Below are 14,159 nucleotides of genomic sequence, written 5' to 3'. Positions count from 1 at the left end.
CATCCCAGACCCCCCTCCACACACACACACACACACAAAATCCTGTTTACAGATAGAATAGTGCTGGGGGTGTACCTTGGAGGTAGAATGAATTCCCCTAGGTTCAGTCATTGGCACACAAAATAAGTACAGAATTGCTAATACTAAGAAGCTGTACTTTGCCTATTTCTGATTTCTATCTGTCCAGGGCGGGGGGGGGGGGGGGCTCAGCTGATTGGTAACATTTCTATGCATTTTCGCATTTTCTGTAAACCTAGTGATCGGATCTCAATACCCTTTCAGTTCTCACAAATCATCAGCCACTTTCTATTAGTAAGTGATTTGCTCAGTGGCTCAATCATCTAAGGAAACCTGTTTCAAGGCAGGGATGAAGGTCATGAGGCTCTCACGACCTTACTTTGCGAATTCTCCCTGGACCCTTGTGTTCCTTTGGCCCTCAGTGGGAGAGCCACAGACTCAGTGGGGCGTCTGTAAACTGGGACACTCACCTTAGCATTCTGCACACCTCCTCTCACCAGCAGGAGCCTCAGGCCTCCCGGGGACATCAAACATGGCCAGCTCTGTGCTGTTTCTACAGACTGGACCTTGGGCGGGGAAGCTGCATCAGGTAAGGAAGCTGTATCAGGCACAGTGTCTTTAAATATAATTTTTATAGCTTCAGCAAAGGCCTCAACAGTCTTCTCGGATGTGTCCATGAGGTAAATCTCTTTCAAGGTGCGTCCATCCTGCTGATACTGGAAGCTTTCCTTGATGGTAGAAACAATGGTCTCCACACACCGGCGTAAGGGAAAGCCAAAGATTCCGGAACTAATAGCTGGGATGGCTATAGATCTGTATTTGGATTGATCAGCTAAAAGGAGACTTTGTTCCACAACTCTCCTTAACAGAAACACACACCTCGGAGCCTCATCTTCCTTCCACCGAGGCCCGACCGCGTGGATTACACAGCGGCAGGGGAGCTTTCCTGCTTTTGAAATGATGGCATTGCCAGGTAGGAGCCTCCCCTCTGTCTTCACTATCTGGTTACAGTCTGCTTGAAGCTCAGGGCCGGCTGCTTTTGAGAGAGCAGCCGCAAGGCCACCAGAGAGTTTGAGGTCCTCGTTGGCTGCATTCACCACGACATCAACAGGAAACTGAGCCAGGTCACCCTGCTGCACAATCAGCGTGACTCCGGGGGCCACGTCCCTCCGAGAGAGGCACCTCTGCCCACTGGTGCCACCTCCCGCCTTCGTTTCTTCTTCCTCCTGGAGTTCAATGAAACAACCAAATGTCCGTTTGGCCTCACACTTCCAATACCGTGCTTTATCCTGGAAGAACTCCCTGGCTCCTGGCTTATCAATAGAGACGCTTTTAATGCAGACGGAATCCCGTACTTGCTCGATTCTCTTTGTGTTCTCCAGGACTTTACTCTTACAGCCAATTAGCAAAATGCCTTTTCGCTTGTTCTCAGGATTGAAAACTACCTGCACATTTGCCTTCCTTATCTCTGACCAGAATGTTTTCTTTTCTGCCCTTAAATAGTTTAGAACCAAGAATGGCTTTACTTCAATCAATCTCTCTATTTTCATGTATTTTTCCAGGAAGTCAAGAAGGGAGCTATAAATTTCATTTACTTCTCGAAAATGTCCTGCAATGATGACCTCTACTTTGCTTCCTGAGGTTAACTCATTGATTGCCACAATATTTGTTGAAGCATTATGTTTCTTTTGCAAACTGCAAACCAGCCTTTTCCAATTCTTGCCACTGAGAACTTCCTTGTCCTCAACTTCAAGGTGCTTATAACTTAAGGCCCTTTGCATGTGTGTTTCTGCTTTTTCCAGGACTTCAGAAGAACAGCTGATTAAAAGAACAGTCCTACCCTCTATCTTAAAAATTGCAAGAATTTTGTGTCCTAGAAAAAGAAACTTAGAGAATTCTTTATAGTCTACCTTCTGCAAAAACTCAAAGACCTCCGAAGAGACTTGAATGTTTTTCTGGGCCATGTTATACAACTTTTCCTGGATTTCACACTTGACTTTATACACATCTGCACGAAGTCCCTTAACACGCAGAATGTGAACTGTGTTGTCATAACAGATCTCCAACTCTGGGCACTCCATGGGGATACACTTCAAGACGTCCATGTGTTGCAAAAGAAAATACCTTCCTGGAGAAATAGGCACTGTTTCCCTCACACTTTGCTGTTCCTTTCTAATTTTTTGAGTGGTGCTTTCTATTAATTCCTTCATTTCGGGGTGAAGGTTTTGGACATCTTCTGATTTTCCTGCTAAGGTTACAGTCTGTGTAAGTGTATCAAACTCAATCCAAATCCTATCTTCTTCTAAGTCATTCTTTATGGCGTCCCACACTTCTGGCTCTACTTTAAATGAGCTGACTTTGTATTTAGACCTGATGCCAGAGAATGCTTTTGACACATCTTCCTGCCAGGTCTTGATTCTCCATCTTCCTTGATTGAATAAGGTGGCTGCGGGTCTGATGGTAACTTTACTGTAGTGTTCAGACCATGTTAGCTCACAGTGACAATGTTTCATTTCATCATCCATCTCCTTGATCAGGTGATTCTTCTTCTGAAAGAACTTTGACAAGGGACCATCCAGTGACTCTTGGAATGGTGCCGGAAGCTTAATCAGAGGTTTCTCCTTTCCATACAGGGCCGTGCCCAAAGAAGTGTAGTAGGGGAAGACAGATAGTGGCATCTTATTGAAGTTCTGTTTCTTGGCCATGATGGTGTCCAACACTTTAAAAACGAAACAAAATTTTTAAAAAGGTAAACCCAATGTAATACATTTCAAGTACAAACAAAACTTTTCTTGTTTCAGTGCTGAGGATTGAACCTAGGGCCTTGTGCATCCTAGGCAAGCGCTCTATCAGGAGGAAGCACTCTATCAGGAAGCAGGAAGGTTGCAAGTTTGAGGCCAACTTAGAGAGACCCTGTCTCAAGATAAAATAAAATAAGGACTTGGGACACAGTTCAGTGGTAGAACACTTGCCCTGCATGGGCAGAGCCCCAGGCTCAATTCCCAGCACTGACCAAAAAAAAAAAAAAAAAAGATATGTTGGCACTCAAAGTGAAGTTCGTCTAATTATCATGCTATTTGTTCCTTCAATTGTAGCCATTAGAGTTGACTTTGATTCTATTAATTTAAAAGGAGAAGCATAATAATTTTAACATCTTACCATGTGTCTGGCACTATTCTAAGTGCTTTATATATGTTTATTCATTTTACCTTCACAACAATTTCCTAAAGTAGAGGCACTATTATTATCATACCTATTTGTTAATGATAAAACTGAGGCTGAGAAAGTTTAGATAACTTGAACATGGCTCCATAGCCTAGGAACCATCTTATCTGAGCCAAGATTCAACATCTCTCAACCCTGAAGTCCATGCTCCAAACCAAAGCCACACTCGAAGTCATCTGAGAGCCCAGCTCCAGAGGTTATGATTTGCTAAGGCCTATACCTCCTCCTGTTCCCCCTACAGTCTCCCTCCTGCCCTCATACTGGGGGCAGCCGTGTGTGTGTGTGTGTGTGTGTGTGTGTGTGTGTGTGTGTACTCTTCTCCTCCTCCAAGTTCCTTGTTAGTTTATTTACTTAGGCAGTACAAAATATATCAGCAGAAAAGGGATTAGAATGAACCCCAGTAACAACTTGGATTGAAATAACATCAGTGGTGGAAAGATGTTAAAAACAATGTCACCTTTGTGTCACTGATTCCTGGGGCTGGCTTCAGAAGTCCAAAGTTATAGCCCCAATTTCCCATCATGGCCCTTTAGAGGTTCCACACCTGAGCAGCGCTGGTAACCACAGGCTCACACTGAGCACCACCTTGTATGCACCAAGCACTTTGCAGGTACTATTTCATTTAATCCCTACAATATTCTGCTAAGGTGACAGGTAATGTGATAACCCATTTGCAGATGAGAAAAGAGAAGGTTTGGTGGGTTAAAGGAACTTGCCAAGGTCACAAAGTCAGGATTCCAACTTAGGTCTTTCTTATCGCAAACACCATCAAAGATGTTACCTTAAAATGCCTTAAAATCTCCATACTGGAGTCATGTGAAACTATCCCTATTAATTCCCAGCTGATTACACTAACAGGTTTAAGGGGGAGTTATAATGCTTTATAGGAACTGTGTGTATTTCTGAGTATGCTGTGTTTGTGTGTGTGGTGTGTGGTGTGTGGTGTGTGTGTGTGTGTGTGTGTGTGTGTGTGTGTGTTTGTGTCTGTGTGTCTCTGCGTGTATGTGTGGTACTGGGGATTAAACCCAGAGGTGTTCTATATCTGACCTACACCCCCAGCACCATTTTATTTTATTTTGAAATAGGATCTCACCTGGGTATGCCTGTAATCACAGTACTTGGGAAGTTGAGACAGGAAGATTGCAGGTTTGAGGCCAGCTTCAGCAACTTAGCAAAACCCTGTTTCAAAGCAAAAAATAAAATAAAATAAAATAAAATAAAATAAAATAAAATAAAATAAAATGGGCTGGGAATGTAGTTTGGAGGTAGAACATCCTTAGGTTCAATCCCCAGTACTGAAGGAGGAAAGAAGGAGGAGGAGAAGGAAGAAAAGGAGGAGAAGGAGGAGGCAGCAAGGGGAAGAAAAGGAAAAGGAAAAAGGAAAGGAAAGGAAAGCAAAAGAAATGAAATGAAATGAAAGAAAAGGAAAGAAAGGTAGGTCTCACTAAGTTGCTAAGGCTGACCTTGAACCTGCAATCCTCCTTTCTCAGCCTCCCAATAATGGGATTACATGCATTGAATATGACTTCAAAAAAATAATAACCTTAGGGCTGAGCTAGTCAAACCTCACTAGTCAAATTGAAATCATATGCAACTTTGTTCATTTGTTTGTTTTTGTGGCACTTTCTATGCCAGGCAAGTGCTCTACCACTGAGCCACATCCCCAGTCCCTTCTGAGTGTGTCTTTACCTAAATTTATTGAAATTAATTTGAGAATGTATGTGCGTGTCCAAAACACAGATAATCTATTTTTAATACAGTAACTTTAAAGATTCCAAGAATTATACATTTTTATTTCATCATAGATGAAGATTCATGAGAGAATCCTTTATCTGTCACAAACTTGATGGGTGTGGTGGAGTAATCCTAGTACTTGGCAGGCTGAAACGGGAGGATCACAGCTTCGCAGCCTTAGTACTTAGTATGGCCCTCTGCAACTCAGTGAGACCCTATTTCAAAATTAAAAAACAAATAAGCAGGTCTGAGGGTATTGCTTAGAGGTAGAATGCTCCTGGGTTTAATCCCTAGTTCAGGGGGGAAAAAACCCTTGATGTTAGCCAGGTGTGGTAGCACACCACTGTCCCCCCAATACTTGGGAGCTGAGACAAGAGAATTGAAAGTTTAAGGCCAGCCTCAGCAACTTAGCAAGATCCTATTTCAAAATAAAATAATAATAAGAGCTGGGGTCAAGCTCAGAGGTATAATGCCCCTGGGTTCAATTCCTAGCACAAAAACAAACAAAAAACTTGATGTTGCCGGGCGTGGTGGCGCACGCTTGTAATCCCTGCACTTGGGAGGCTGAGACAGGAGGATCACACAGGTTCGAAGCCAGCCTCGGCTACTTAGTGAGGCTCAAAGCAACTTAGTGAGACCCTGTTTCAAAATAAAATATAAAGTGGGTCTGGGAGTATAGCCCGGAGGTAGAAAGCCTCTGGGTTCCACCTCCAGTACCACCAAAAAAAAAAAAAAAAAAACAAAAAGAACAAAAAAAACCTTGATATTATTTCTCTAAACCTAATTTGTTGTCCTCAGCAGCATCACATCACAGGTCAACAGATGATTGACTGAATTTCCAAAGAAATATATAAATAAACAAGTAAAATGCTTCAGAATTTAACTAACTGCTAAGAGCTACTAAAATGGCCTGGAGTATACCAAGTATGGTAGGCTAACATATGTTACCTTTCCTGTCACAAAATTCAATCAGAGCTGAGCTCTCTTCAGGAAAACATTCAATGCGGGCAACTCTTCCTCCTCCATTAAGAGGATTTTCAAAGTAAAGTTGCAACTGGAAGTCATCAATGCCAGGAGGCAGGTTTTCAACCCTGATTGTTTTCGTCACTTCCAGGACTCTTGGCGAGAGCTGAAGTTGTTGAACTGAGTGGTACTTGGCACAATCATCAACAAATTTTGTTGTATCTACAAAAGAAAAAAAAATCCCCAAATTAAAATTGTATCTGTAAGTTATATAGAAGAAACTGGCTATTAATTGAGATAAAGGGGAGAGCTAAGCACTCTATTTTTAACTCACTGCTTATAGGACTTATACGCCTAACACTCCATTTCTGAACAGTGACGCCCACGGGAATGCTTCATCTGGCTACGCCCCAGCTCCCTAGGCACCTGCCAGCGTGCTTTCTCTGTGACACCATCTTTCACCCCCTCCTTCCTCAAGTCCCCCATGGCTCCCCACACTCCTCAGCCAGGCTGCCAAGGCTCTCAGCTATTTGACTCCAGATTAATGTACAAGTATCACCTGGCTATTTTTTGCCCTTCAATTTATTTTCCATATTGCTACAAAAATTAGTCATTACTTTAAAAATCTTCTTTCTCTTTTGCCTTCATATGTATACATAATTTCCTGGGTGTGAAATGCCCTTCTCCAATGTTTCATCTGTGTGTTTGCATTGTCAGGGGTCAAATTCAGGGCCTCGTGCATGGGTGGGGGGGCAAGCACTGAGCTATATTCTCCCACTTCTCCATTTTTTTTGGGGGGGGGGACTGGTATTGGGGATGGAACCCTTTTACCTCCGGGCTACACCCCCAGACCTATTTTTTATATTTTTATTTGGAAACAGGGTCTCTTAAGCCAGCAAGGCTGGCTTCAAACCTGCGCGATCTTACTGTCTTTGCCTCGCAAGAGTGGGGATTACAAGCGTGCGCCACCAGGCCCGGCTCTCCATTTTTTAAAAATCTTGGTTCTATTTATCCTTCAGGACTCAGCCTAATTATTTTTTTTCAAATTAGTAAGTATTGAGGGTGGGCTTGTTACATGTCAAGCACTGTGCTAGGCTGCAGGGATACAGACATGACTACATCCAGGAGAGAGGAGGTTTGAAAGCAAGACTTGTTGTGGGAAGAAACAAGGAAAGACTAGATTTATGATCAGACTTAGAATTTCAAATTAAGTGGTCTCTTATCTGGGTTTTTTGTTTTGTTCTGTTTTGTTTTTACAGTGTGTGTGTGTGTGTGTGTGTGTGTGTGTGTGTGTGTGTCTGTGTGTGTGTTAGTACTGGAGATTGAACCCAAGGGTATTCCACCTCTGAGCTACACTTTCAACTCTATTGTATTAATTTCATTTTGAAACAGGGTCATACTGAGTTGCTGAGGGTCTCACTAAATGGCTCAAACCTGCAATCCTCCTGGCTCAGTCTCCCAAGTACTGGAATTACAGGGCTGCGCCACTTTTCCTGGCCTGATCGGGGTTTTGAAAGGTGAAGAGCAGTCTCCCAAGTGAACAAGGGAAAGAGACATGTAAGGCATGAAACAGCTTAGTGTATTTTGGACGTGACTGACTGCTACTGCTGCTGTGCAGACTTCACAGGACTAAGCCTGAGCCACTTTACTGGGGTCCCTTTGCCTCCAGTGCCCACAGCTTGCTGCTCACAGCTGAGAGGGAGTTTCTCCTCAGGCGCCTTCCTTGTGTATTTGCACATGGGCTTCCTTCCTGCTCTCACTGGGAGCTCCTCCAGAGCAAGCAGTACCATGTAATCATCGTGTGGCCACAGCACCTAGGCCAGTGCCTCACACGCAGTAAGTACTATAGTTTGGACCCAGAAAGTCCAGCTTGGCACTATTAGGAGGGAGCAGTGGACAATTTTTTTTTTTTGGTGGTACTGTGGACTGAGCCCAGGGACGTTCATCTCCAAACTACACCCCCAGAGCTATTTTTTTATTCTTAATTTTGAAACAGACTCTCACTAAGTTGCAGAGGACCTCACTAAGTAACTGAGACTGGGCTGCGAACCTGTGATCCTCCTGTCTCAGCCTCCCTGGTACTGGGATTATTAGCATGCACCATTATGTCCAGCACAGTGGAAACTTTTAAGAGCTAGGGCTTAGAGAGAGGTCTTCAGGTCATGGGGTGGGGAGGAACCGGATAGGGGGACTTTGTCCCTTTCTCTGTCTCTTTTGGACATGAGGTGCAAGTTTGCCATGTGTGGCCACAATGATGTGCTGCCATGCCATAGCCCCAAAAGCAGCAGGGCCAACCAACCATCATGGAAACCTCCCAAACTGTGACCCAAAATAAGCATGTTCTCTTTATGAGCTGATTCTCTCTGGCTTTTTGTTTTGTTTTCTTCTTGTTGTTGTTTTGTTTTGTTGTTGCTTGTGGTACTGAGGATTGAACCCTGGGGCATTTTACCTCCAAGCTACACCTCCAGCCCAATTTTTTTTTTTTTTTTTTTTTGTGGTTCTGGGGTTCCTGGAAGCCCTTCTACCTCCAGGCTACACTCCCAGACCTATTTTTACATTTTTTTAAATTTGGAAACAGGGTCTCCTAAGCCAGCGCACGTGGATGGCTTCGAACCTGTGTGATCCTCCTGTCTCCGCCTCCCAAGCGCGGGGATTACAAAAGTAAGTCCATTCAGATTTTCCTTTATAAGAAATAAAAATAAACTTGAAATAAAAATAGCTCCCCCACCTGGGTTTTGTGGCATACTTTTATAATCCTAGTTACTTGGGAGGCTGAGGCAAGAGGACTACAAGTTCAAGGCTAGTGTAGGCAACTTAGAGAGACCCTGTTTCAAAATAGAAGCCGGGGGTGGCAGTGCACACTTGTAATCCCAGCATTTGGGAGGTTGAGACAGAAGGATCATGGTTGGCGGACAGCCTCAGTTACTTAGTGAAACCCTGTTTCAAAATAAAGAATAAAAAAAAAAAGGGCTGGGGGTGTAGCTCGGAGGTAGAATGTCCCTGGGTTCCATCTCCAGTACTGCAAAAAATTAAATAAATAAATAAATAAATAAATAAATAAATAAATAAATAAAATAAAAACAGAAAGGGCTGGGGATGTAGCTCAATGATAGAATACTTACCTAGCATGCACAAGGCCTTGGATTCAATCCTTGGTGCCACTAAGAAAATAAGAAAGAAAGAAAAAGAAAGGAAGGAAAGAAGGAAGGAAGGGGAAGGAAGAAAAGAAGGAAGGAAGGAAGAAAAGCAGGCAAGCAGGCAATAGTTCCCTTCATTGAATCCTTAAAAGGTCTCAGGTACTATGTTGAGTACCTTGCAAACACTATCTAATTTACTCTTTAGAGAAATCTAGTTAGGTATTATTATCTCCATTTTACAGATGAGAACTATAAGGTGCAAAGAAGATAGTAACTTGGCCAGCCATATATAGCTAGTTAAATGGCAGAACTAGAATTCTGACTTCATGACCTGTGCTCTTAATTATCCATCCATCCATGACCAGGGCTAGTGAGGACCTGGAATTGGGAAATTTCTTTGTTTTAGGAATAGATGGTTCTTCCTCCAAACAATAACTTTAAAGAACTCTCGTTTACCAGGCACAGTGGTGGATGGTTATAATCACAGTGCTTAGAAGTCTGAAACTGGATGCCGGGCGTGGTGGCGCACGCTTGTAATCCCTGCGCTTGGGAGGCGGAGACAGGAGGATCTCGCAGGTTCGAAGCCAGCCGCGCGCTGGCTTAGGAGACCCTGTTTCCAAAATGAAAATGTAAAAATAGGTCTGGGAGTGTAGCCCTGAGGTAGAAGTGCTTCCAGGAACCCCAGTACCACCAAAAAAAAAAAAAAGTCTGAAACTGGTGGCGCACGCTTGTAATCCCTGTGCTTGGGAGGCGGAGACAGGAGGATCGCACAGGTGCGAAGCCAGCCGCGCTGGCTTAAGAGACCCTGTTTCCAAATAAAAGATGTAAAAATGGGTCTGGGTCTGGGAGTGTAGCCCAGAGGTAGAAGGGCTTCCAGAAACCCCAGTACCACCAAAAAAAAAAAAAAAAAGTCTGAAACAAGAGGATTTCAGGTTCAAGTTCAGCCTGATCAACTTATTGAATTGAGACCTTGATTCAAAATAAGATAGGGCTATGGGTATTGTAGCTCAGAGGTAGAATGCTCCTGAGTTCAATTCCCAGTACCAAAAATAAAGAGCACTCATTTTTCCTTATCACATGCACTTATTCATCTCTGCAAATGTGAACAAAAATGAAAATACTAAGGAAAAATATGGTACATGGATGATAGAATAGGCTGTAGTGGTAAGCTTCCTGAGCTCAATCCATGTCCTCCATTTCTTAGCACCTTTATGCCTCTTCTCTCCACAACTGTACACTTGGGAACAATAAGAATAATGCCATAAGGTGTTGAAAGAAACATAAATTAATACAGGTAAAGAGCTTAGCACACTACATAATTTACAAGAAGAACTGCATGAGATGATGGTGATGATGATGATGGTGATGATGATGATGGTGGTGATGGTGATGATGGTGATGATGATTACCTTCCAGTAAATCCAGTTTGGTAAAAGATCAGTATTTACTTCTCCCATGAGATAACACATGTAAATATGCTGACTCCTTTAATAATCTTCATATTTCTACTTCAGTGTGTTTCTTTCTCTCTTTCTCCACATGCACACACACACACACACACACACACACACGAATTCATACACTAAAAGTCAATCTATTAAATGTATGGAAATTTTTGTTTCAAAACCAATGTGTTTATCTTTCAAAATAATAAAAAAAATCCATATTTTAACTTGGAGTCCTCTTTTACTAGCCACAAGGAAGAGTCAAACTTTCTTTTTCTTTCTTTTTTTTCTCCTTTTTTGCTGTACTGGAGATGGAACCTAGAGGCATTCTAAGTTTACACTCCAAGTCCATTTTTTTATTCTTTATTTTGAAACAGAGTCTCACTGAGTTTCAAAGGGCCTCACTAAGTAGCTGAGGCTGTCTACGAACCACGATCCTCTTGTCTTAGCCTCCCAAATGCTGGGATTACTAAGCATACGCCACCACGCACAGCTCAAGAATCAAACTTTCAAAGACAGGGCATTAACTGGGTGTTCCAAATCCCAAGGAATGGTACAAAGAAACCTGACCAAAATGAAAGCCAATTGAACTCACCTATATATTTTTTAAAGGTAACCACAGCAACATCAAAATCCTGTATTATTTCCACCTGGAAGTCATCATTGGTCAAGCCACTTATGTTCTCCACTAATAAGATTAACATCATTTCAGTCACGTTTGGCTTGAGATTTCCAAATGCCACCGAAGACGAAACATTTTCATGTTCTTTGTGAATGTCTTCCATGTTTTCTGATCCACTATTGAGAGAGTTTTGTGCAGTCAATTCTTCTGATGCATCTGATTTTAGGAAAATAAACAGATATACAATATTATATTTATCTACCAAAGTCTTAGCAAAGTAAGTTATATGACATACTCCTTTTTTCCTCCAATTTCTTGGCTAACTCAACTAAAACCAGATTGTAGATAGAGTTTTCCTTTATGTAATTAAATATAAAATATGGCTCTTATATATCTATAGTTATTAAGTTCAATTATACCTTTCTCTGCCTCATCTCTCTGAGGAGCCAAACTTATCTCTCATAGTACTCAACATCTATTTCCATCACAGCACTACATTATTGAATTAAGTGTTTCAAAAGGAATACAAAATCTGGGCGTGGTGGTCCACTCTTGTAATCCCAGTACTTAGGAAGCTGAGACAGGAGGATCCGGGTTCACAGCTAGCCTCAGCTATTTAGTAAGGCCTTTCACAACTTAATGAGACCCTGTTTCAAAATAAAGAATAAAAAATTGGGCTGGGGATGTAGCTTGGAGGTAGACTGCCCCTAGGTTCAATCCCCAGCACCACACACACACACACACACACACACACACACACACACAGCAATACACATGTTTAACAACACATATCTGAGTACTACTGGCACATGGTATATAGTTGAGACTTAGTAAATGTTTGCTGAATTGGATATTTACTAGTTGGCTCACTGAAGGAAAGCAAGAATAGATGATGAAGCACATACACTCATGCTAAATGAAAATAGCCCAGAGATTAAATAGCAACATAATTTAGTATTAAATGCCATAAGTATGACCAGCTAGAATGAGAGTAATGGCTAAGGATTAGGCTATATCTGTTCTACTCAGACTGTCACTCTTTAGCTATGTAAGCTTGGGAAAATCTCTTAATTGTAAAATGAGAACATTGGACTAAATGAACTGAACAAGTAAGAGCCTTCCCAGCAATATAATTTTTAACCTCAAAACTATTAGAAACTTCATACAAGAGAATCTTCATTAATTGGCAAAGAGCATCCAGAGTGTTTCAGGAGTCCAAGAAATTAAAAGAGCTAGAGGGACATGGAAAACCTTGAGATAAGAGGAAGCTAAGTAGGTCTTGAAAGGTGTCCCGTCCCTAAGGCTCCGACCTACAGAGCCCCAGGAAAGAAGACACAAACGCCGAGTCTGCTGATGATGATTCCTCTTTAATGCTTCCCCTTCAATGCGCACAGCAGGCAAATATATATCAGTCTCATAACCCCTCCCTCATCACTCCACCAACCCCAAGCTTCCCACAGCTAGGGCATGCAATGCACATTTCTAACCCTCTCATAGGCAGGCTGGTGGTAGCACGAGGCGCTGCGTCACTGATCATCCGTAGGGCGCCTGATAGGGCTCACTGCGCAGGCTCAGGGCACCGCCAGCCTCGTGAGCCTCGTGACTTGGCAACATGCCTAGGTGCCATCTTGAGCCACCACCCCATCCTGGTCTAGCCGAGTGGGCCCCGACAAAAGGTATATAGATTTAAATGGAGAAAAGTGGAAATAGAGGGTATCATCTATAACAGAAGCACTTATCAGAAGAGACAAAGCCGGTCATTTCTTGCTGATAAAAGGAAAAATCCATCAAGAAGATATAATGATAGTAAGCATTTATGCCTCAAACATGGGCACACCCATTTTTATAAAACAAGCTGTTTGGGACATTAAGACTTGGATCTCCAACACAATAATATTGGGAGAATTCAACACATCTTTCACATCACTAGATCAATCTTCTAGACAAAAGAGCTGTAAAAATTTTCACCTAAAGGACACTGCAAACCAAATGGACCTAATGGACATATACAGAATATTCTATCCCACAACAGGTGAATACACATTCTTCTCAGTTGCTCACGGTTTCTTCTTCAAAATAGACCATATTATTGGCCACAAAGCAAGTACCATCCAACTTAAAAAAATATAATCTAGCTAAGCGTAGTGGTGCTCGCTCTTAATCCTTGTACTTGGGAGGCTGAGAGAGGAGGATTGCAGGTTCAAGGACAGCTTTAACAAGTAGTGAGATTCTCATCAACCTAGCGAGACACTGTTTCAAAATAAGAAAAAATAGGGTTGAGGGTAGCTTGGAGGTAGAAAGCCTTTGAGTTCAACCCCAAGAACCACACACACAAAAAGAGTAATATAATTTCTTGCATCTTTTCATATCATAATAGAATGAAAGTAGAAATCAACTACAGAAAGGCTCAAAAGTATTATATAAATATATGAGATTGAATGATAGACTTTGGAATGAAGACTGGATCATAGAAGACATAAGGAGAGAAATAAAAAAAATTCTAGAATTAAATGAAAATAAAACCATATCAAGAAAATTGTATGCCATGACCAAGAGTTTCATTCTAGGATGGTTTTTTTGTTGTTGTTGTTTTTGGTTTGTTTTTTTTTTCCCTGTGGTACATGCCAAAGTTTATGCAAAACTTTGAAGGTGAATTTAAGAGGAAATTTTATAGCATTGAGTGCCCACATAAGAAAACCAGAAAACCACGTTATAGAAAAACAGAAAATCGCCGGGCGTGGTGGCGCACGCTTGTAATCCCCGCGCTTGGGAGGCGGAGACGGGAGGATCGCGCAGGTTGGAAGCCAGCCGCGCGCGCTGGCTTAGGAGACCCTGTTTCCAAATGAAAAAGGTTAAAAAATAGGTCTGGGAGTGTAGCCCGTGGGAGTGTAGCCCGGAGGTAGAAGGGCTTCCAGGAACCCCAGTACCACCAAAAAAAAAAAAAAAAGAAAGAAAAACAGAAAATCACCTTATAATCAACCTAATGATAAAGCTTCAGTCTCTTGAAAAACAGAG

The 14,159-nt window shown here is 42.1% G+C and overlaps 1 protein-coding gene across 1 annotated transcript in view; it reads right to left on the bottom strand.

The window, feature by feature from the left end:
• PARP14 (poly(ADP-ribose) polymerase family member 14) overlaps positions 1-14,159 on the bottom strand; it is a gene marked incomplete at both ends in the record, with an annotated part of 82,034 nt that overhangs the window by 53,688 nt on the left and 14,187 nt on the right. The window contains 3 exons of the mRNA XM_080696431.1: positions 489-2,737; positions 5,926-6,162; positions 11,118-11,360. Of these exons, the coding sequence (XP_080552557.1) occupies positions 489-2,737; positions 5,926-6,162; positions 11,118-11,360 (2,729 nt within the window). The remainder of the gene's footprint in view (positions 1-488; positions 2,738-5,925; positions 6,163-11,117; positions 11,361-14,159) is intronic.

The sequence above is a fragment of the Muscardinus avellanarius genome (assembly GCF_963383645.1).
Source record: "Muscardinus avellanarius genome assembly, chromosome: 5".
Lineage (NCBI taxonomy): Eukaryota > Metazoa > Chordata > Mammalia > Rodentia > Gliridae > Muscardinus > Muscardinus avellanarius.
The sequence above is the reverse complement of the archived record's forward strand: the minus strand, read 5'-3'. Positions and strand labels throughout refer to the sequence as shown.